Below are 23575 nucleotides of genomic sequence, written 5' to 3' on the forward strand. Positions count from 1 at the left end.
CAACTCTCTTAAAACTAAAAAAGGACATCGTCACTCACTGTACACTGCTCTGCCACAGTAAGTGCTCCAGTAGTGCTAACTAACAAACTCACGTAAGCCCTTATTGTCTTCATTGTTATGACAGATAATTAAAAAGTGTGATTAAGAGTCCAGCATGTTGAATCATTCTTTCACTCAATCGGCTGGATGCAACCCTGCAGTTGTAAAGTCAATTGAACGAGTGGGTTGAATTGGAGTTTGGAAGTATTGTTTGTCCCACACACTTTGCTTTAGCACACAACCCAAGAACAGGTCAAATATTGTTTTCATGGTTAAATTGTTAATGAAAACAGCCAAAGACTTTGAACTGGAGTCACTGCATCCAGACGTATCGTGTTTGTTAGTGTATCACAACTTTGCAATAGCTCGGTCGAGGCTGTATAACAAAATGTGTACTATTGTTTTCAATTGTCAAAGAGAGTTTTATGCTAAAATTAAAGTGAGAAAAATACCCCACAGTCATGTAATAAAACATTCAGTATTGTACTTCACATGCACATACACACAAGCACATTTACTCCCCTGGGTCTACAACACAGCATTTCGTAGCTGAATCACTATTCACTGTCACAGCAGGTTAGTTTATATTACAATGCCCCCCCACAGCTGATTCCAGGGGTCCGTGACCCAGTGTGGAACTGAGCATGGAGATAAAACCCTGCCGGTTTCAAACACTGATGCTATGTAATTGTGTGTGATGCTGCTTGCCACCTACAGCTTTGCCACCCCACCAACTTCCACAGTCCCAAAAACACAGATACTGCTTGCACATGCTTGCTCATACATGTATACGCACACAAAGCTGCCGGTCTCCTACCTACAGCTGTGCCTAGAGGGAGTTAATTGATGCCACACAGGAGTGACTCACCCCTTAATTCTCATGGGTGGTAATTTAGAGAGGTTGCAGTGGGTGGGAATTGCACGGGTATGTGTCTATGTGTGGCTTGCAGTGATTTCACATAAATCCTCTGGGGCAGGGAAAGGGGATTTCAATGGATGAGCAATGCAAGAGGATGTATGTGAGTTTATGATCAAGTGGAGCCTGTTTCCTCTCCACTCTTGTTGTCGTATTTCAATATTAATTAGAAGTAAAAGAAGACATTATAGAAAAAATATAAAAAGCTCATGACCAACGATGTGATTCCCCACCTACTGATCATTACCTACTGTACTGTGGGTGGTGTAAATAGTGACATTATGAATAATCAGGATTTTCATTTTGGTTGCAGTGAACAGTTATGCAGCTTTTTTCATATTCTTCTTTACATAATGTGGTTACTGTCATGGTTACTGTTCCAAATTGGCTGATTGGGTGGGAAGTTTGAACCAAAATGCAAAACGAAGCCTTCTATAAGTAAGCGGAGAAGTTAGAAAGAGATATTAAGCAATGTGCTGTGTACGTTTATTTGTCTCAAGTAGCCAATTGCTTGAGTTCATTGTACGTTATCACGCCACTGCTGTCAGAGGGAGGCAACACACACACTGGGCCAGATCCCGATATGTAGATAGTAGGGTAAATGGACACTGTAGTGGCACAAGTGGTAGCATGCATTATCTCAGAGGGGGTCTGATACACCAGTCTATCTGACACATAAACATCCACGCACTTGTGCATGTGAGCGCACACACACACAGCTGACACACAGAAGTGGAAGTGCTGTAGCTGCCAGATAGTGCACCCTTGTAGGCTTGGTACAGAGCCTGGATCTGTCTCCCACCCTGCAATAGTCCTATTAGAGCTGACAGCTGCCAAATAATGTCCCTTGGCATGGCTGAATGCCTGCCATGCCAGGTCCTGTTTGTGTTTGTGCATAGTTTCTTGTTGCATATGTATAACCTCACACTGGAAGAGTTTCATCCCAAAATATTGTATCGTATTACCTGTCATATTACTACAAAATAATGTGTTTAGTAAAAGTCAGTAGAGGTCACAGATGGTATTCGAGGATGTCAAGTCTCACAATATGAAGAAACCCACTAACGTTGACACTTCATGCTTCATAGCCATAAAATGGCTGATAACAACCATGTAAACATTATTCATGGTTCAAATCTACTCAAAGATAAGAAAGTGACTTTAATAACTGGAACAGCAGCTGAATACTTGAAGCATTGCACTTCTTTGAACTGTGGCGTTCCTCAAGAGTCTATTCTTGGGCCTGTTGTATTCTTCATTTTCATGCAGGAGGAAGGAAAGATCATATTTGTTCCTGGTTGCACTTCATTGCTCAGCCTTTTGGTGGCTGTGGTTGTCCTAGTTTCTAGCCATCTGGTTGGCAAACTTGACTTGTTGTGTTTTAAATCTCATTGTTAAAGTCCTTTCATCAAAACTTTTTGAACTGTTCCACTTTCTTTGGTTTAATATAGTTCTTGTAACACACTTTTTGTTAATTATTTTATTTTTGTTATTTATTTTTTATTTTACTGTCACTTTATGTCATCCGTTTTTGCATTTAAAATAATAAGGACTCTCCGTGAATCTGATTCACAGGTTTTTGCTGCAACTACACAGAAAAAAAAAGGCCGGCATGCTGGATGCCACGTGAACCAGTTACTGGCAGGATCTCAGCACTGAGGCTGTAGTGTTGCTAAAGATGATGTCACAGAAAATACCATATGTCAACCTCTGAGTCACTGCCTGCACTTATTATTTTGGGCCATCTTTATTTTGGAAACAACAACACACACACACATACAGAGATTCATTCTCCTCAAGGGATTTGTTCTCAAACATTCATCAGTGTGACGCACACATAACCCACGCATGAATACACCTACACACACAGACACAAATGCACACGTTTGTTAGCAGAATATCTATCACCCTGTGAAGACATTATTGATGACATACAGGTGCTAAGTGTGCTATGATCTCACAATCATCCATCTTTAAACTGAGAATAACATAATAATATTGAATAATACTGATCTGCCAGACTGGTGTTCTCTGCACATCTTCCAACAACGAGCAGTTAAGCTGCTTCTTAGATTGAGGACATCAAACATTTTGAAAAGGAATAAAACTGGAGCACACAACAGTGCAAACAAACTCATGTTTTGACGCTGCCGTGTCTCCATCGGAGGCAAACCATCCAGTTGATTTGCACCATTAAAAGCAGCAAATGTATCGTTGTGCTCGTTGTGCTTTTCCCTTTCAGAATATTGATCTGTTTATTACTGTTGCTGTCCAAACCACTTGAACCACACTCTGGGGAAGTCACTGCAAGTCTCCATCAAACAGAACAGAATACATAAATCATCATTTAACCCAGCATGTGGCTCTTTTGACTTATTTTTTATTATTTAATAATTACTATTTACACTTGCATGCAGAGTTAAAACATAAGAACAATGACCACACACAGACTTAAACTAAAAGATAGAGACACAAAAGAACTAAATCCGTCGGTCTGGGGGTTCCTAAGGGCCCATTTTCTCATAATCTGTCCACATACAGACGTTCAACATCTCAACCATCCTCCCCTTCAATATGGGCAGTAAGATTAATTCATCCCTTTATGCTTTTTATGGATGCACTCACTTGGACTCATTACAACACCTCTACATGTCACCTATATATATACATATATATATATATATATATATATGTACTTAAATGTCATTGATGAATTACCTGCACTGTGGCACTCCATCATCTGTGCAGTGACAGGTTCTAGTAAATGGCATCAGTGGTGTGGTAACTGTGGAGTAAAGTGACCTTGGGTTACAACCACAGGCACTGACATGTGGCCCTGGCATGGCCAGTATGATGATCATCGTCCAGGGGGCTGTTTGCTTGGTTCAGGAAGGTGGGCACACACAATCCAAAGAACACAATGTTACACACAATGAATGGATACATGGGCTTTTGAATGCAGTTTGCATGAGCACCAGGATGTGGCAGCTCTGCGTCTCCCAGATGGGTGCTATTTATGGCTAAGGGGATGCAGCTGGTCAGCCAGCGATGTGAACTATCAATGGACGTGCAAGCAGCTTGATTAGACACTCAGGAACGCCTGATGCTTCAGGCCACATCTACAGATCCTGGATTTATGTGTCCATGTGGTTGCATTCATTGTGGTTCAATGTCCTTTTTTTATTGTTTAGTTTAGCTTACCATAAAAACAGGAATGATTTGAATCATGATGCTGGCCTATTGCTTGGTACAAAATGATGCCTCCTGACTTTTCTATTGGCGCCACGCCACCTAAAGCGAGAATTTGTTAAAGGGAAACTCCAGAAAACGTCTGGACCTGATTCTCTGGATATTTTTGTGAGAAGTAGACGGGCTGCATTTCACTGAGGATGCTCTGATGTTGAATTGTATACATCACAACAAGTGTCCAGTTTAAGAAACTGCATCAGTAACTTAAAAATATTTATCAAAAGACACAAATATGCAAATAATTGTGACTTGACTATTTTTGTAAGTTCTTAACACCTTACAATAACTGAGGAACAGCACTGTGTATGTGTTATGTTCTCTCTGCTTTTCTCTCTGCACAGACAAAGTGACCTTTGTTAATCGGTGTGCAGCTTTTTTCACTTGTGCAGTTCAAATAAAACAACTCACTGCTATTGTGTTTGACGTAGTACGATAAATTTGATGCAATGCAATGTAATGCAACAGAAAGCAATACTACAAAAAGGTTTGCAACGCAGCAGTGGGAGCCAGGAGTCGACCTGTGTTTAGCTCACAACACACATTCACGCATGCAGTGATATTCCCTTCACACTGCATTCAGCTCACAGTTCAAGCTCGTACGCTGACATCAAACCTAGGCTCAACATGTAGTGTGTCACAGGGTCAAAACAAACACACTCAACACACGGAGAGTGCATTCTGATACTCTGACAATACGATATACTGTAATATACTAATGGATCAGCAACTCTCTCAGCCAATTGAAAAACACACACTCTCACAAAATTAGTCTGATGTTCCCTTCACGTGAGGGAGTGTGCACCTACAGGGAGGGGGGGCGGTCGCATCAATGACTCTAATCAATCAACCTGCCCGGCATGGCTACTTCTAATTCAGTCCACACACACACCTCGCCCTCAGTCTTTGTGCCTCCGTACCCCCTACCTGTCCTTTCAGCCTGGAGTCGTCCATTTCACTTTTGGTCGTGTTACATTTACTGTATTCTCTGAACATTTGAAACCATATTGAGCAATTTAACAAACTTTTACATATCCAGAAAAACAAATACCTTCAAATATATTGTTCCATATTTCATGTGGGGGCTTGTTGAACATTCGGTTTTCCAGTAGGTAAATTACTTCTGTAAGCAACATGCTCCAGTGTCCAGTGAATCAGGTCATTGTTTGGAGTTAACCACCGAACCCTACATCTAACCACACGTGTAGAACAGATAAGGTTTCCCATTAGCTACCCACCGCACTGAAGGAACATCGTCAACACTCCCACTCACTTGTGATGAATTCTCTTGACAGTCACCTACTCTAGTCCCACGTGGGCTCAATCAAACATTTAGCAGACCTGTACTGTCAGGGTAATGTGGGTTTAATGAGCGACTCGGACACTTCCTCACACACAGCTTCTCCAGGTGTCATCTAGAGAAGTTCAGGGTTTGATTGCATGTCTGAAAAAAGCTCATTGTGCTTTTAAATTTTGATGTTTGCCAGGAAAAGATTTTAACATTCAATCAGTTTCCACAGTGGCACATACAGTAATGACGAACAGCCAGTGAAGTGAGGGTGAAGAGCTCAGCTCGCTCTGTCCTCCTTTTAGGTAAAATACCCATGAACCTCTCTTTCACCCGTTAATCTGAATTCCTCAAATCTTCTCCCACTTTCCATGGAGCCTCTTTAACGTGTTCCTCTCTGCTAGGTCTATCTCTCTTTTTCATTGCAAACACCATTCCTCCCATTGTCACACTCACTTCGTGTTCATCCCTCTTTCCTCGTCTCCCATTCGCCTCTTTGTGTTTGTGTGTGTTGGTCTCTCCTCATCTCCGCTGCCTCCCTCCCTCTCTCTCGTCCTCTCTGTTACGTGTGCTGTTTAGCTGCGCTTAGCTTCACCTGTCAGCTTGAATCAGGGTTGTGGAGCAGCAACATGACAAACTGCCCTCTGATTCACTTATATACACACACACACACACACACAGACACACACACACACATATAAACGTGCACACTTGTAGCATCTTCTCAGAAATACCCCTTTCTCTTGGTCTCTGTATTTCTCACTGGCTTACTGCTTTTTTGATGCACAGGCTTAGTGTTTGCTTGTAGTTGGCCTGTTTTTGCACAAACAGTCTTATTGGTCAGCTTAACTGCATTAAGATGTGGAAACAAACACTGAAATCATTCATGAGTCTAGTTATTGCTCAGTAAAAAGGGATGAAATTCACACTGATACCTGCAGATGCACATTGGGCTTTTGTGTGATTTGTGTAAATTGGGTTTGATTTGCAGCCTTTTTAAGAATGTATTCATACAGTAATCTAGGTCTTTGTAATCACTCATCTTCTTCTTTCCTGCAGTGGAAGCTCCAAGCTACATCACCAGTCTTTAGAAACAAATTTAGTCTGTGGTGAAACTGGGTTAAATAGCTGACAGTTACATTATTTACAGTAAATGACCACAAATGCATGTGTGCTGTGCTTGTGAGAAAACAGGTTAGGAAGCATCGAGAGGTTCCTATTGCTCCCAGGGAAAGGAAGGTCCATAAATCCACTTAATGGCTACAGATTTTAGCATGAGCTAAGCTGAAGGAATTCTCATCACTTAGTGATGGATGGAGGGAGATAAAAAGAGGCAGAGCGACACAGACAGAGGGGACGTAGCAGCGGAAAGTGGTTTATTATATGCTGAGTGTGTATATCCACGTTTTAGTTGATGAGTATTCATTCACTAATGAAGGTACAGGATACACACACACACACACACACACACACACACACACACACACACACACACACTGTGAGGAAACAGAGATTACAGAGGTCTGAAGGAGAGTGTTCAACTATACATTCAAAGGCCAAAAGCATCATGTTAAAATGTGCTGGAAAACTACAACTCCCAGTGTTACTGCAGTAACAGAGGTGAGCGTGATGCAGACTGTTGGCTGCTCTGCTCCATTTCCTGGAAAGCTCTTAAATACGTTGGAGGGCTGTCAACAGGGGAGGAAATGACTTTTAAAATCCTTTTTTTAAAGCATCTTCCACTGTCAGATAGAGAGGTGACAGTTGTTTTCTTCCTGTAGCTCAACAAGCTCATTGAGTTTGCGCTGGGGGAAGTCTGTAATGACAAATTACCTTTACTTTAGTATAATGACTATGTTTGCTTGAACAGTGCAGTTTCTTTATATTTGAATTCACAAGGTCTAAATGATTAATGACTGAATGTACCTGAATAAGTGGTCAGATAGAATTTAACATATCAAACTCTTTTCATTCACTGCATTATCTACCTCAGTTAGTCATTTCTGACATTTCCTCCGGTGCCACTTGACAACATTCACCATTTACATGAGTTTATAATATATCAGATGCAGATTTTACAATGAGACACATAACTGTGCCTTAAATTTCATTACTAGGTGACTGGAATGGGAGGGGGAGATACAGCTTGTAAATAAAGCTTGTCAAGATGGCAACAGCTGCAGGTATATAAATATTAATATAAGTATACATGCTTACATTTTGAGTGTATGCATGTGTGTGGACATAAATGCATCAAAACTGCAACTTGACTGGTTGATGGAGGCTCCTACTACCTCATGATGGTAAACTCCTACTTAAATCAAACGTCTACCATGTTGTTAGATTTTTTAAAGAGCAGCTTTCTATTCTCACCTCGCCATGAGAAGAATACTCAACTCTTGTCGAGAGTTTGCCATTTGGTAACAGGGAACATCCGGTTTGCCGTCTTCAGCCTTTCTGCACCACTATACATGCAGCATGCACCGCGATCCTCCTCTCTCTAAGATTTATCACACTTATTTGTGCAAAAGCAGCGAGGAGAGGAAAACATGTCTGAATGTAAATGTCTCAATTCACTTCTCACTGATAAACACACCGAATGGAGGAGAGAAGATGAATGGGTAAACAAGGGAAGGAGCGGAGGAGAAAAGAAGGTTATAGAACAAAAGGGAAGAGGAAAGTTTGCAGAAATAATCTTAATGCTTTAAACTGGCTCAGTTGACCCAGTTTTGAAATCTCGAATTGTATAGATTCCTTCTCCTCAGTCATGGTTTCATTTATCAGCATTTTCCTCCACTTTAAGACAACAACAACAACAACAATGGTCCACCTCCATGTTAATCACACAAATGTCAAACTGATTAGAAGAAACTGTGTGCAGCCCTATTTTGACTGAGTCATGTGGCTTGTGTGGCTGTAAGATTAGGATATTAAAACTGTTGTTATACCTGTGGTCTCTCTCATTCAGAGAAGATTTTAAAATCCATAAAATTCATACAAAAGTTAGATAAGTACTGACAAACAGCTGGGTTTGTAGCTCCTGAGAGCCGTGTCAGATCAGAAACACACTCATACGGGTCATTTTGAAAGACACTGACAAATGACCTCATTTGTCTCTTAGACCCGAGGACCTAAGCATCTTGGAATCTGCCTGCATACGTCAGCGTGCTTTCTCAAGTTCTCAGCCTTAAAGCAGAAAAACAAACTAATGCAAAGAAAGAAAAAATGGAACAGGCTAATTTATGCAGCACTGTCACCTTCTGGCTCGAGTCGTCCTAATAATAAAGATCATTTTCACCAACCAACGCTCACATTGTCTTCTCGTGTTTCTCTTTGCTTTATCTTCCTCGTCTTCATTTCCCCTCAGAAGCCCTGTTTGTGTTTTCCCCAAACGCTCTCACTCTTCTCTTGTCCTGTGTTATGTAACCATAGTTTCTGTGCCTTCGTGCTCCACTTTCATAAGGAGTGGAAGGACCCTGTATGGTGAGACAGATGGAGCTGGGTTTATTAGTGACGGAGACCAGTATAGAATAAAAATCAATGTTTTTGTGTCGTTACTGAGGGAGAAGCTCTTGTGCAGCAATTAGACTGTATCAGAGTAGATCTTATTTAGTGTAGTTACCACTGCTGAATGTCATCAATAAACTCAAAGAACTGCATTGTTGGAGAGTTTTAGTCCAGTGGCTTGTTTATTAATTTAATGAATGGATAAATACATAATAAAACATCAGAAAACGGAATAATTCAGCTTGTAAACTGAACAAAACTTTCTGCTTTAAACACATTACTAGTCTGAAAACCATTTCCTTCTTCCTTTAGTAACACACCGGCAGCCTGTCCTAGACGTGAGTGTTTAAGGTTCTGTTCTCCGTGCACCCTTCTGTCCTCCAGTGATGAGATTTTGGATGTCAACAGGCCAGGACCTGCTGCAGAAACAGTGTCTAATATCTGTGTTTGTGCCGCCACAGGAGCCTGAAGGCCACACAGTGTGTCTACGCAGCTGAAGGGTAATAATAACTAATCAGCAGCGTCATTCGTTTCGTTAGCACTCTTTAGACAAGCACAAGCTGTATGTGCTAAAAACATAAGGGCACAATATGGTCTGACTTAGAGCGTCAGGTGCAGATTTACTGAACAAAATCCCAGCGCTTCAGTGTTGACACATTAAAAAGTAATGAGGGGGGCAGGGGCAGACGGGAATGAAGGTGATGGATTGAAAACAAGATGACTGGAGAGAGGGAGGAGTGGCTGGATAAGGTAGGTTGTATTTTGACCATCATGACTGTCATGTAGAGATGAGAAATCCTGGTCCCACTGTCATTTTCCATTGAGTCTGTGCTATTTCACAGTCGCCCGGGGGGAGTATCGTATTGTTTTCAGTCCGGCTCAAGGGCAAGACATCGAAATCTCCTCTCCTCTGTGATCTTTCCTTATTGAGTTGAACATCTATTTGCCTATGTTTATTTCTCTCTCCCTTCTTCTTCCCTCTCTTTGTCTTTATGTGCTCACAGTGACACGGTTCCCTCGGCCTGCGTTGGGCTGACACTGAAACGTTGATACAGCGTGAGTATTATTAGATTGAGCGTATCGACTGTCACCCTGCTGCCAAATTTGAGCGTGTGAGCATATGTGTGTGTGTGTGTGTGTGTATGCCTTGGTCCACTGCAAGTCATATTTACACCAGTGCCAGTTTTGGACTTTGAAAAACGTCCTTATTGCAAAAGTTTTAAGAAACTCCTTTAGTCACTTTAAATAATGAAATAATAAAATAAAAAAACTGCAAAGGCAAGTTTCACGTCCTATCTTTGAACTATTTGTGCATACACAAAGGACATAGTAATTGTTGAGAGCCTTTTGTGTTTTACCTGTATTATACTTGTATTTGGTGTTATTACATAATTTCAGTCATAGTTACGCAACTAAACTGCATGAGTCAGACATGTTCAAAAACAGGGGGGACAGCACTTAGCATGACAGTAGTGTCCCCGTGACCAGCTGAAGAAGGGGAATTGAACATTTAAAGGAGCTGACAGCTGATGATGTCCTAAATAAGTTTGATCTGATACTAACAGTGTTACTATCATCTCCTGAAAATTACATGTTCATGCAATTAAACTGCAAACATGTTTATTTATTAATGGAAAGCAAAGATGTAGTTAGGCTGGATGGAGGGCAAAAACCAAAGGAAAATAGGATGCTGTAGATCAGATATTCCAGTGGAAAAAAATCCTTTGGCTGTGCATCTTGTCATTTACGGTAATTGAAAACATATGGTCATTATGTTAGAAAACATAATTAAGCTGCAATTATGTTCTCCACACAAACACTTTTGTGATTGCAGTTGACGGTAGCTGCATGGAAACATCATTTTCAGGATGCTGAGTTGCCACAGTTCATCTTCTTCTTCTTCTCAGTGGGGAGTGTTTGTACTTTGTTGATTGATCTGATCACCCTTAGAAAGAGAGTGAGTACTTGAAAACTGGGCACATCTAGAGTAACTATTTTAAAGTATGTAGAAGGAAGCAGGCGTCATATTGGATGTAATACTTGCTGTTGGCTCCACAGACAACACGGTGCCTTCTGCTGCACAGCTGCTCTTGTGGACCGTGATGGTGTCATCATGTGTGCGTAACTGCAGGGCTGAATCCTGATTGATTTTCATTATTGCTCAGACACTGTGTTATTAATCCTGAGTGCAAAAACAAATACAATCGTGTTCAGTTCCCACAGAGCACAGACACAGTGTACTCTACGTCTGTAAAGCATGCGGGCTTACTTATGCTCTGTTGCAACGCGATTCATATTGTAACACCTTATCACATTATCAACTAATCATGCAGTGAAATCTGTGGAACAGACGATAAAAATGTTTCAGCATAATCCACAAGTAAAAGGAGAGTGACGGGGGGAAAGTTGAAAAACAGGAAGAGATCTTTCTCTTCAGAAGCAAAATAACCATGAAACAACTTAACTTTGCTCTTAAATAAAGAAAGAGCATGCTTCTGCAGTGTGTTTGTGAGCGGGAAAGCAGAAAGAGGGCGAGTTTATGTTAATCAGATCCGTGTTTGTTGTTTTCCAAAAGCATCTGTTCCCTGAAAACATCTTGTACTCTTCCAGTTTAACTGCTGCCTTCTGTAAAACAGAAAACCTCTATTGTCGAGACGGTGAATGTGGAAACGTTCCACACATCTGTTGATGCTGCTTTGTGGACTGTGTTTCCATCAGTATGTGTGCATGTGTGTGCACGGGAGAGGGTTGGTAGGATGGAGTGAGTGGCCGAAGTCAAGCAGAAGACAAAATGATGTAGGAGATAGCGACTATAGGGCCTGAAGCCCACAGACTCATCAATCATATGAGATGTTACACCACCAACGTACAGCCACGGAGCACCAGGAGCACATTACTGTATGTGAAGAACAAGCTGCAACGTTAATGAGCCTCATTCACAGTCACTCATGTTATCGCTCATAGAGAGTAAAATGCATTTACACAGGCCAAATATGACGGACATGTAACATACTGTATTACAGTCTTACAGTCTCACTGAAGACCTGCTATTACAAACCCTAATATTTGTCACTATACAGCAAACCCAGTATTAAGTCGTCTCTTCTACTGCTAAAAGCTATGAGGTTAACATCACAAAGTGGCCAAAAGGAGAAAATCCCCCTTCGTGAATTCATTGAACGTGTATAGAGAGGACGATGAATAACCTCACTTTCCAGCCCAAAAGGTGAGAAACTACTGAGGATATTGGTTTCAGCATATACAGGCAGTGCACGCTGCAGCCTGTCGCGACACATTTGGGTGTGTTATTGTGTGAATAGATGAGAACATGCGGTATTAGAAACCAGCTCATAGGGGTACATTTTATATCAAGAGGGGACAAAAGCTTCATGAATGTATTGTACATCGTCTCTAACAACAAGATGATGATAAGATCATTTCAATATGAACACAGCTCTTAATTGAACATCTTATTTCTGCTTTATGTAATTTTTTCTCCTGTCGTGCCAACAAAAGTTGGGAAAAGACAAAGTGGTGTAGAGTAAAGAAAGTATCAAGAAAAGAGACAGAGGACAACGGGGAATGAGACGAGCATAAGAAGACAAATATGAAAAGCAAACAGAACATGAACAGGGATAATGGTAAGGGATGAAAGCAGGGAGCAAAGTAAAGAAGTGAATTCCTCCTTGCTGTGTCATCCTCTTCCTGCTTCTGAGTCTCCTCTCGCCGACACTCATCTTCCTCCTCTGTTTCATCTCTGTTCCTCCGCAACACTGAAGCGGCACAGCGGTTTGGGCAGTACAAGCTAGCAGGTAATTATTTTTTGGACTACAGAGAAAAGGAACAGGGATGTAAGGTGGGGGCTGAGAGCAGGAGAATGGTGGATGAATGGATGGATGGATGGATGGATGGATCCCTTTTTGTTGTTTAATCTGCTTGTAAAGTTTAAGCCTTCTTGCAGATACAATAGTGTGAAGAGACATGAGCTGAAAGGTGATTACAGGGACAGCAAAGGTCTACAATGGACAAAGGAAGTGAAAGAAAGCAACAGAGGGAAACTGTGAGGAACAGCACACACAGGTCAACATACCAGGTAAGATGCAAAAGCGATGACAGAATTGATTTCTCTGTGTAGTCAATAAAGATCTATATGTAATTATTGTGTACACGGTGGTGAGTAAGAGCTGTATTTCCCTGTTGCTCCTCATTAGCAGCGCTGTCAAGATCTGCAGATACACTGATGAGAACAGTGATAACAAAAATGCCAGATGATTACTAATGAGAGCGGGTAGCGAGGGATCGCAGGAGAGTAAGGCCCACTTCATAATATAATGATCAGTTATATAGGCCCTGTCACACCAGCAACCGACTGTGAAATTTTATGTCAAAATCAGTTCAGTTTAATGAATCAGTAGATTCGCTGACGGAATAAATCTGCATAAATGTTTTTCAGAGTCCACCATGGCTCTTTAGCTGTGCACCACCATCCGTTTTTATTTAACCCCGTCTGTCGCAGTAACTGCTTCACAGAAGACAGACGGCAGGCACACACACCGCTGAGACACGAGTCCATGGTACATGTTGGGAATGAACTGGGTGAAGATTCGTCCCCTTCGTGACTGAGTTTTCCTTACTGGCTAGCATGAGCAAAAACTGCGGTGCCAAATGACCAAACAGTGGCCCAACCAGAGCCCACAACGTGTCCAAACGTCTTAAAATGTGTTTTACATTTTCATTTAGAAGAGGGATTCTTGTCCGTCCTAATATTATATACTTTATATATACAGTAATTTAAGATTTTAAGTCTTAATCTATCTACTAACGTTTCTAATGTTGCTGAAGATTCAGTGAGTTTCAATTAGATCCCTGCTTTTGAAGCTTGTATGTGTATGTGTACAAATTGGAATTACCCGTTAGTACTTTGTGTTTGCACTGTGCCCATGAATTTAGTGGAAAGTATCAACAAACTACTTTAACCTCTTAAGACCCGAGCTCTAATTTGATATGCATTTTTTATTTCTCTTAGCTTTTTGGGCTCATTGGAACCTGATAAGTATAAAAACTAAGCATCATCTTTTCACAAACAGTTTCAGGAAGACATCATATGCCAACAACATCAAATTATAACACATTCAAAACATTTTTCATTAAAACTAGCCATGCCCTTTTCTTTACACACCTATTTGTGAAAGGCTGTGTGTATCAGTTGTGATCAGCTAGAACGCACAAGAACCCAACATGTGATGTACTAAAAAAAACTTAAATTGTAATGATTTTTCATGCAAGTTCTGAAAATGAAAGGTATGCCTTTCCGAGTGTCTGGATGTTTATTTGAAATGTACATAGGTGATACTAGTGGAAAGTAGAAGTCACACAGAATCTAACAATACTTCTATTATATGTAGTCCATATTGAAACCTGCCAATTTAATGAGAAAGTAACCCAGCTGGGTGAAAAACTAATCTGGCATTAGTATCTGTGATATTACATTTGATAAATTATTACTTACTTAATTATAGGAATGAATTTTTATTTGCATTTTAAGTTATATTTTAATATAATAGTGCTTTCACAATACTACTGATTTGAATATTTTACTTGCTACAGGTAAAAGCTAGTCTACCTGAGTGAAATGTTCCCCTCATTTGACAGAAGGATATTAACAGATGAAAAAGAAGCGGGAGGTTAAAGGGCAGATTGACAAGAAATGGAGGAAAGCACAGTGGCTGCGAATGCAGCGATGGCAATGAATAAAAATGAGATAAAAATGAAAGATGTGACTCAGAGGATCAGGAGAAAGAGAGCTGACCAGCTACAGTACACACACAGTGGTCATGCTCGCGACCGTGCACGTTCCAGCAAACAGCTGCATGTGGGCAGTTGATTTTCCGTCAGTGGGACTTGGAGCCAGCGTCAGTCTACACCGGGACCAGACTATTACCAGGATCAGTGGAGTGAAAATGGAGCCCAGGCTGGACGACATGTTCCCAAACGTCACACAGGAAGGCTCACAAACACACACTGAAGTGCAGCACAGTCAACACTTCGACTGTACATACATCAATGGGAATATATTCACACACTTTAACAATGGCGACTCCTACAAACCTCCTACAGTGGCTCCAAATTACAAAGTCAAAAGTGGCACAGGCCTTTGTTAACAGCCCACAGCCCTGCTCAAAATAAACCCGTTATTATCAAGTAATCACACTTCACTTATCTACACTTTCTAACACAAAGTGAAATGTTTGAAAAGTGCTACGTGCTGATTCTTTTAAGTGAAACATTCAGTAAAATAATGAACGGGTGTGGGTTTTGACTTTTTGGATGCCATGCCTTTCCGTTTTAAGGAAAGGAGTGCACAACTTGTGATCTGCATGTAATATTATCATCATCTGTTTTTCCAACACTCTTCACTGCAATGTGTTTGGAGAGATTCAATTTCACCAAATAAACAGGAGAAGTTGCAAAAGTCTTTCTGAAATATTGAGTACGAGGAGCTCGGGAGAGTTTCGCAACACCAGTTGCACCAGAGGAGATTTAACTCCTCCTGTGAACATATGTTCTGTGCAACTTAACTTCAAACACTATGGCATGTATGTTTTGGAGTTAGCGTAATCACATGATGATCATGTGGTGATGCAACATACTTCTTGAATGATCCTTATCCAAGTCAAAAGTATTAAGTATTATTAAGCTAATGGGAAAAGTAAATGAACCATTGGAATAATGAGTGGAGTCAGGCATTAGCATACCTGGGAGAAAATACGAAAAAGAGGGAGGAAGGTAGACAAAGGCGTAAAGGAATAGGAGAGGAAAAGATAAGAAATCTGAGAGAGAGAGAGAGAGAGAGAAAGGTGGTGAAGGTTTGCAGGATCAGTGGATGTGATGTGGAGCCACTGCAGCAACAGTTGAGGTGAGAAGCTTCAGCGCTCTGCAGCAATCTGTCTTCCTGAGCTCTGCTGCACTGAGGTGTGGTGCGGAGTTACAATCACAACACAATCACAACTCACACAGTCGCTTCTGTGGGACACGCATGTAAAGAGACACAGGTGTCTGTGCATCAAGTCGTGGAGGAAGTGCTGGGATCTGTTAAGTAGGTAAAAGTATCAACGCGTCAATGTAAAAATGTGACCATAGATTCAGTTTGTTCAATATCTATTGACTAAAATATGTCTTTTAATACAGGGAACAGTGATCAGAACGGTGTTGTATTGCATTCACTGGGCTGACGTGCTCCAGTACTGCTTCTCAGAAGTTCCTTTAACTTTTAAACTTTTTAAAATCCTTCATTTGGACGTGTGCATGTGCAGAAAAGTCCAAGTGCTAAAGATAACTTGTAATTTGAGGAGGGAAGATAGTGGCAAAGCAAAAGAAGTCCTAAAATTTTTAAAAACACTTAGAAAATCTTCAGGATTTCTACCTAAATGTGCTAATGAGGCTAATAAAGGCATAAACAAAAATTCCTTGCAGATTTGAGTTAAGTGTGCACTTTGGGAGGGTCAAAGTCGTCGTATTGCTGCAGCATCAAAGGGTTTATTTTGGGTTCAGATAAAGCTCAAAAAGAGGAAGTTAACAAGTCGACTGAGGTTTGCTGCTTTTAAAAAAGACGATAACAGAAGCTCTTATTGGTGCAAGGTGAGAATTGCAACACATCCAACAATAGAAGGGAAATCAGTGGTGAGGCCTGAGGGCACATTGTTCATGTAGGAGGAGTTTCTTTGTGGAGCGCAGTCAGTTTGAAGAATTGTTTGATGTGTTTTGAGTCTTTCTCATTTTTTATTTAATATTTTTAATTAGCACATTTTCTTGGGGCGTGATATCTTTTAAGTTGAAATTTAAAAAAAGCAACTGAAGTTCTTACTGTCCCGTCATCACACACACACACACACACACACACACACACACACACACAAACCTTGAACTACATAGCTCACTACAAAATGTTTTATGGATTCATCTGGCCACTGCTTTAATGATTTCAGAAAACGCCTGAGCTGTGTGCACATGTTTATCTCTCGGCTCTAAACACCTGTCACAGGCGATGATGAACAGCGCCACTGTGGCTGAACAATAAAGGAAATAGAAAGCGCTGTTGATGACACACAATACAGTAAAGGAAAAGAATGGCCCAGTGGAAGTGGTTGTTTAGATCCCATGTGGGTCATTCAATCGCCTCTGCCCTTGAACACATGGCTCTTGAGTGGAATAACTTTAAGTAAGTGGTACAACGCTGTTAAGGGGAATGAGAGAAATACTGTGGTCTGTGTGTGAGCGTATGTGTATTTAAATAAACATATAGATTTAGGTTTCAGAGATTGAGGTTACAGATTATTATTTACTCTTGGTACTGTAACAAAGTCAATTTTGTGCAGTTGTTTTAAACTGTAATGTTATTATTACTATTTTACTAGTATATTTTGATGTATTTTACTTCAATACAAATAAATCTTCTCTTTTACAGAAAGTAAAAATGCTACAGTCTGTTACTCATTTTTGTACCAGGAGGAGGAGATGAAATGTCACATCCATGACTGAGAATCTCCACAGACACCTTTTCACAAACATCCACACCCCAGCATCCAAAAAGACAGACAATAGGGCAAACCAAAGATCAGAAAGGACTTAAAGCTGAAGTGGACACGCTGGTGGAGACGTTCAGGATCAGGAGCACAGGTAACCAGGCTGGAGAGTAAAGATGCCCCAGTATATATAGGAGGTGAATACTTGCACAGCGAGACAGAACGTACAGTAAATACAGTAAACGGCAACAGTTGTAAATAATAGACATGAGCAGATAGTTTCCTTTCCTGGTTATGCTCACTTCTTGGTGACCTTTCAAATCCTAGAACTGATTCATGCCTCTAAAAACACAGACATTTATATTATATTATATAATATATTATATTTATGCTGTAGGCTGATAACTATCATTATTGTATACATAATATATATGTGTTTCCTGTTCAGTGGTGCCACACTGAGAGATTTGGCAACTATCCAGGTCTTAGCCATCAATTGGACTTTATATATTTTGCAGCATCACTGATATTAAGCAGCATTTGAAAGGCCTTTGTGTACTGCATGCCCCCCTCCTTTGTCCTCTCTGTTCACCTTCAGTGAAGCTGCAGCCCATTATATCGTGAGCTGAGTTGTCATTAACTGGAAATACTTGATTTGCCTTATTAATTCCCACAGCTGAATCACGTATCAAAGGATAGAATTCATTTTTAATTTTGCTTTGCAGCAGTTTCAACACAACAGATGCAGCAGAAGACGGGCCGAGCAAAACAAAAACACAAACACCCGCTAGGGAGCTGAGAAAGGGGAACGAGGGAGGGACACTTTACAGATATAATAGCTGAGGTGTGTATGTGTGTGTGTGTGCATGCACATGTGTGTGTTGTCCTACACATGACTGCACCACTGCCTGTTGTGATTGCCCGACCTAAGGCTTCAGCGCATTACCACCTTAACAGCTTTGGGGCTGGATTTATCTGTTGAATTTGCACACACACACACACACACACACACACACACACACACAGCCGCGCTCACAGCTGGGTGAAAGTGTCACGCCTCCAATTGTATCCAGGCTGAGAAGGAATTTTAAAATGTGACGCCCGTGCATAGATGCGATAAACAGTTTCTCCAGAGCTCATTCATTCTGCACTGAAACACAAAGTGGCCTCAAAGTGTTTCTTTTTCTCATGAGCGATTATTCTAGTTTTTTAGTCCGTTTATTGACGTTTTTAACAGTTAAAGTTATTTAGTGGCTCCTTGTGCAAGTTTTGTTTGCAAAAATTAAAAACTCTTCCCTCCCTTCATCCTCAAACTGCCTCCTTCTTCATGCGACACCGAGCTGTTCACAGGCTGTTTTATCATCCTTTGGTTACATCCATACTGTTAGCTCTGGTCACACACACACTTTCATACAGAGTAAGCTCATAAGATGGTGGTAAGAGGGCAGGAGTCATTTTCCATCAGTTCTTTCATCCTTTGCATTTCTCCTACCTACCACCATTCCTCTTTTTTCACCATTCATTTTCCTATGGATTAAAAATAAAACAATCTTAGGATTACTCTTAAGAAACATTGACATTTTAGAGCTTAGTCCTCAAGAACCAACTCCAACTGGGCTGTGAGGTGCTGACACAGACTAAGGCGAACAAAAGTCAGACAACAGAACGAACGTAAAACATCTGAGATAATTGGTGTCAAAAAGATCAGATTTGGGTCAAATTAATGTTTAATCACGTCCTTCTACTGACTCAGAAATTCACCTTGGTATCTGTCTGAGGACTTGAGCACTGCGTTTCAACTAGCAGCTGATTGTAGGTATAATCAGCGAGAGTCACTCACAACAGAGGCAAAAAGTACTCTGAATATTAAACTTAAAACTACTGATGGAAGGAAGAATCTGTGCACAGTTTACCTTTAAAGTAACTTTAGGTTAAAATCAGGAAGCCAGGACTAATCAAAGCCAGAGCTCTACAATATCTAAGCACCAGAGAGTGAGTGAGGACCTGTATTTATACTGCTGGGGTTAATGGGGTCATGCCCAACAGGTGAGGAGGTAGGAGGAGTCAGGTCACGTGGCATCAGTGGTGGGAGGGGAGGTTGTACACTACAACAGGCGGTGAAAAAGCCCAGTTTGATCCATGAAGGTCAAAGTGATTGGTCAAGTGAGTCGAGTTACGCCGTCTTGCTCCTGGACACATGAGCAGGACACATGCTTTGCCAACATCTGTCCTGTTGATTGGCAGCTCACACGCGTCACCTCTGAGAAACTTGAAGACAAATGCTGCACATCTCTTGTGACAGTATGACCTATATCTGGTAAAGAAAGTCAACTACAATGAGGAGTTTCTCCCAAACGATCCCTGGCTTCAAGTATTAGAATTCACATGATAGTTTGATTCAGGGGATGAATTGTCCCAGGAGCTGCCAGCTTTCATTTTACAGGCGGCTTAGTGTGACGCACCTGATGGCCGCTATGAAATACTGCTATCTTCCTCTTCCCTCCCCTTTTCATCCTCTCCTGTAAAATTGAAAGGAGATCTGGTAATGACAGGATTTTAAAGGAGCCCCCATGGCCCAACTCTTAATGCCCGATAGTCTGGACACACACACACACACACACACACACACACACACACACTCTGTTTCTTTTTCTTCCTCTTTCTCCCTGAAATACGCACGCAGATAAAAAAACACTCACTCCTGTTCCCTGTACTAGAATTAGCCGTTGGCCGCACTCCAGTCACATCCGCTCAATATTCCACCCTTCCAAAAACTACCCTCACTCTTCTCAGTGTTCACTGGAGGCCAAACGTTGCTGCAGTCATAGTTGTGTCACAGCAATCAATCACTCATCAAAGTCAAACAGCTACAGTAGATACCAGGACAGAGAGAAACACAACAACTGGGCTGTGATTTCCCCTCAAAGTCCTCCTTTACTATCACCTGTCATCCAAACCTCCCTCTGCCTCTGTCTTTCTCCGTCTCTCCTGGTTTCATACAGACGTCATGCTCATTATCACCTCACACTAGACTCATTATCCAGCCTGTGACCTTCTCACACATGCAAAAACAAAAAAAACAAACACACTGTAAAGTCTAATGGCTTAGTTACGTTCAGTTAGAATCAATATGTACTTAAATCAATCAGATTACAGTTATTGTATATACAATGATATTTCTAGACCAGTGGGGGGCAGCAGCACAAAAAAGAGGGTCTACAGTAGAAAACTGGAAGATTTACAAGCAAGTGCAGTTATTAGTGTAACTGAAAGGAATGAAATAGAAAGTGGCTGTTGAAAGTGCATAACATACAGGCAGCAGTAATTAAAACCACACACTGAACACACAAGTGAACATAGTATGGTAGAAAACTGAATTTGAAAACATGCAGCTGCAGACCAAACGCCACCTCTGACACATTCATGCTCAGACTTACAGTACGTGATCAATATCACTGAACTGTCTCCAGGATAAATAACATACTGTAGCTTAACTTAGCATCAACACTGGAGACAGGTTGAAGGAGTGACCTGACTTTATCTGTTTTTGTACAGGTTGAATAAATTTGGCAGATTTGGTGTCAGACTGTTCGCAGAGCTAAACTATGAACATATGACAGCGTCTTCTCTAATTCTTTTTCATGCATCCACCCACTCATTCATTCAGCAACTGGAGGCAAATGTTGTGAAATTAAATGAGTTAACATCATGATTACAGCTCATAACATCACCACAACCACTATCTCATCATCTGCAGCAGCAGCAGCAGCACACCTGTCCTCTATCCATTAATCACTGCTCACTTCTTTGCCCAACATCACCCACCCATCCATCTTTCTCTCGTCCCACTGTACCTGGAGTTGGTCATGTCCGTCTGTCCTCCCTGGCTCTTTTCCAGCCCGAGCTTAGTGAAAATCCCGACCAACACCATGATGGCCACGACTCCACAGATAATATACACGATCATGTGGGTCCGGTCCCGATCTGGCTCCTCGTGGACCTCTGTGACAGGTGCTGACGGTCGCCTGGTGTTCGCCCACACAGGTGTGTCATAGTTGGAACAGGAAGTCTGATCCAAGCTGTGAATTTTGAACTGGCAGCAGAAGCGGTAGAAGCAGGAGCCACAACAGAACAAGTAGATTCCTGCATTACAGTTGAATGGAGGGTCCCACTGGCCCATGACGTCATAGTAACCCCAGCATCGGTTACCGCTGGTGGGAACTGTTTGCTCCTCTGCATCTGGAGTGGGTGTTGCCAGCGCTGTCTCTGGTAAGACAGAGGGATCTGTTGTCTGGTTGTTGACAGAGACTTGGGCCAACGCCTGACCTGATGACCAAGAGTTCAGTCCACCCAGAGAGGTCAAGCCCAGGAGCATGGCCAGAGTGAAGCTCACCAAGACTGGATGCATGGAGGCAGCCATCTTGGATTTACACCAGTGTCTGTTGGCTCAGTTTCTGATGTTTAATTGTTAATAATAGTTCCAAATTAAAGCTCCTGTGTTTAAACAAAACAAAGAAATGCAAAGTTAAATATCCTTCGTGTCCACAGCTTTACATTATAACAACCGAGTGTTAGAAATAAAGACTGAAAATAGTTTTGATAAAGAGAAGAAGGAAGGAAAACTACAGGAGTAATCACTCAGTGCTTTGGGAGTCAATACTACACAGGTATGGAAAACAATAGGGGCAGAGGATCAAGTGTGTGTCCCATCTCAGCGTGCTCCTAACAGCAGTGAACAAGTCCCTTGTGAGCAGACACACATGCACAGAAGCACCAGAGTCCCCACAGTTTAATGTATGTGAGTAGGTGTGTGTTTATCAGAGCGAATAAAAAATCCAAAATTCATGAAATGTCACCTTTCACAAAGCCATATGTCACGAGCAGACAGCAGAGGCGGCTGTAGACAAATCCAAATCCGGTGGCTTGGAGGGAATCCAGTTTAGGAGGGCGTGTTACCTACGAATGAACTTGCCTCTGGCATTTCCAGCAATAAGCTCCCCCACCGAGTGGATGAATAATCCGTGAACAGTGAGAACTCTGGCTTCCTGACGTCGCTGGCAGAAAAAGAAGGCAGATTCAAACTCTCGGAAAGCTCCCACATGAAAGACTCCTCACGTCGATGACAGACGTATATTCCTGAGTGGATCACAACTCTAATGCTCAACTTTGGAGTCGCATCAGTTCTGAAGTCCAGGAACAACTCTTACCAGAGTGTGGTGTTTTCCACTGAGTTTAACTTGCATCCATCATCCTCCTACGCTCACTGTCACTGCTCAGACGGAGCTTGTTGGATTTTTGTGGTGGACATCTTATTGCTGCCACCTTGTTGAACGTTACTCCCTCGTCGTTCAGCCCCTATTGTCTTTGTGGACTTTTATTTTGTAAGGATTACACAGGATGGTTCCTTCCTATTTGCGGCCAAACATCCAACAGGTACAAAGAGCTCTTCAGAAATCTTTAAACCATTGCTCCAGTCTCTCCTCCAGATGAATCTTGTGGTGATTACAGTCCAAAAGGGTCCCTCTTGCACCTGAGGCGTGTTTTCTGTCACCGCATCCACACACACACACACACACTCTCTCTCTCACACACACATTCACAAATCCCCCTGGTGACAGTGCTCTGTCAGTGTCACTCTGTAGCTTTTAAGTGACACACAGGGAGTGCTCGGCGTGTGCAGGGCTCCTGTTGCTGCTGCTCCAAGCATACTCCACTGAAACCCCCTGCTCTCACTTGATCCCAGGACCCTCTAACAGACCCAGGATACCAGCTGGGTTCTCTGTGTGTCAGCCTGCTCAGTCCTGCCTAAGACTAATGGGTGAGGAGAGGAGGAGGAGGAGGAGGAGGAGGAGGAGAAAGTAAGCGAGAGGTGGAGGGGGGGGGGATGCTGTTGTGATACTGAGTCTGTGATCTTAGTGCTGCTGCATCCAACACTCAAGAGAAGATGTAAAAAAAGAGAAACACGCTGGAATTACTTGACCAGGTGGAGTGGAGCGTCCCACATGACGGCTTCTTCTTTGATTCTCGTTTTTCAGCCTTCAGCTCAGTTCTTGATTC

At 41.8% G+C, this 23575-nt stretch overlaps 1 protein-coding gene across 2 annotated transcripts in view; it reads right to left on the reverse strand.

The window, feature by feature from the left end:
• The window catches only part of LOC113174242 (protein shisa-8-like), a 66955-nt gene extending 43652 nt beyond the window's left edge, over positions 1–23303 (reverse strand). The window contains exons 1-2 of one of the 2 annotated variants that reach the window (XM_026378100.1): positions 22375–23303; positions 21373–22012 (exon numbers count right to left, since the gene is read on the reverse strand). In XM_026378100.1, the coding sequence (XP_026233885.1) occupies positions 21373–21938 (566 nt within the window). In that variant the 5' untranslated portion in view covers positions 21939–22012; positions 22375–23303. Of the gene's footprint in view, positions 1–21372; positions 22094–22374 lie in introns of those variants that run through there. The other variant, XM_026378186.1, reaches the window with a different exon arrangement.
• Between the last annotated feature and the right edge of the window lie 272 nt (positions 23304–23575).

Source organism: Anabas testudineus, chromosome 8 (genome assembly GCF_900324465.2).
Source record: "Anabas testudineus chromosome 8, fAnaTes1.2, whole genome shotgun sequence".
Classification (NCBI taxonomy): Eukaryota; Metazoa; Chordata; class Actinopteri; order Anabantiformes; family Anabantidae; genus Anabas; species Anabas testudineus.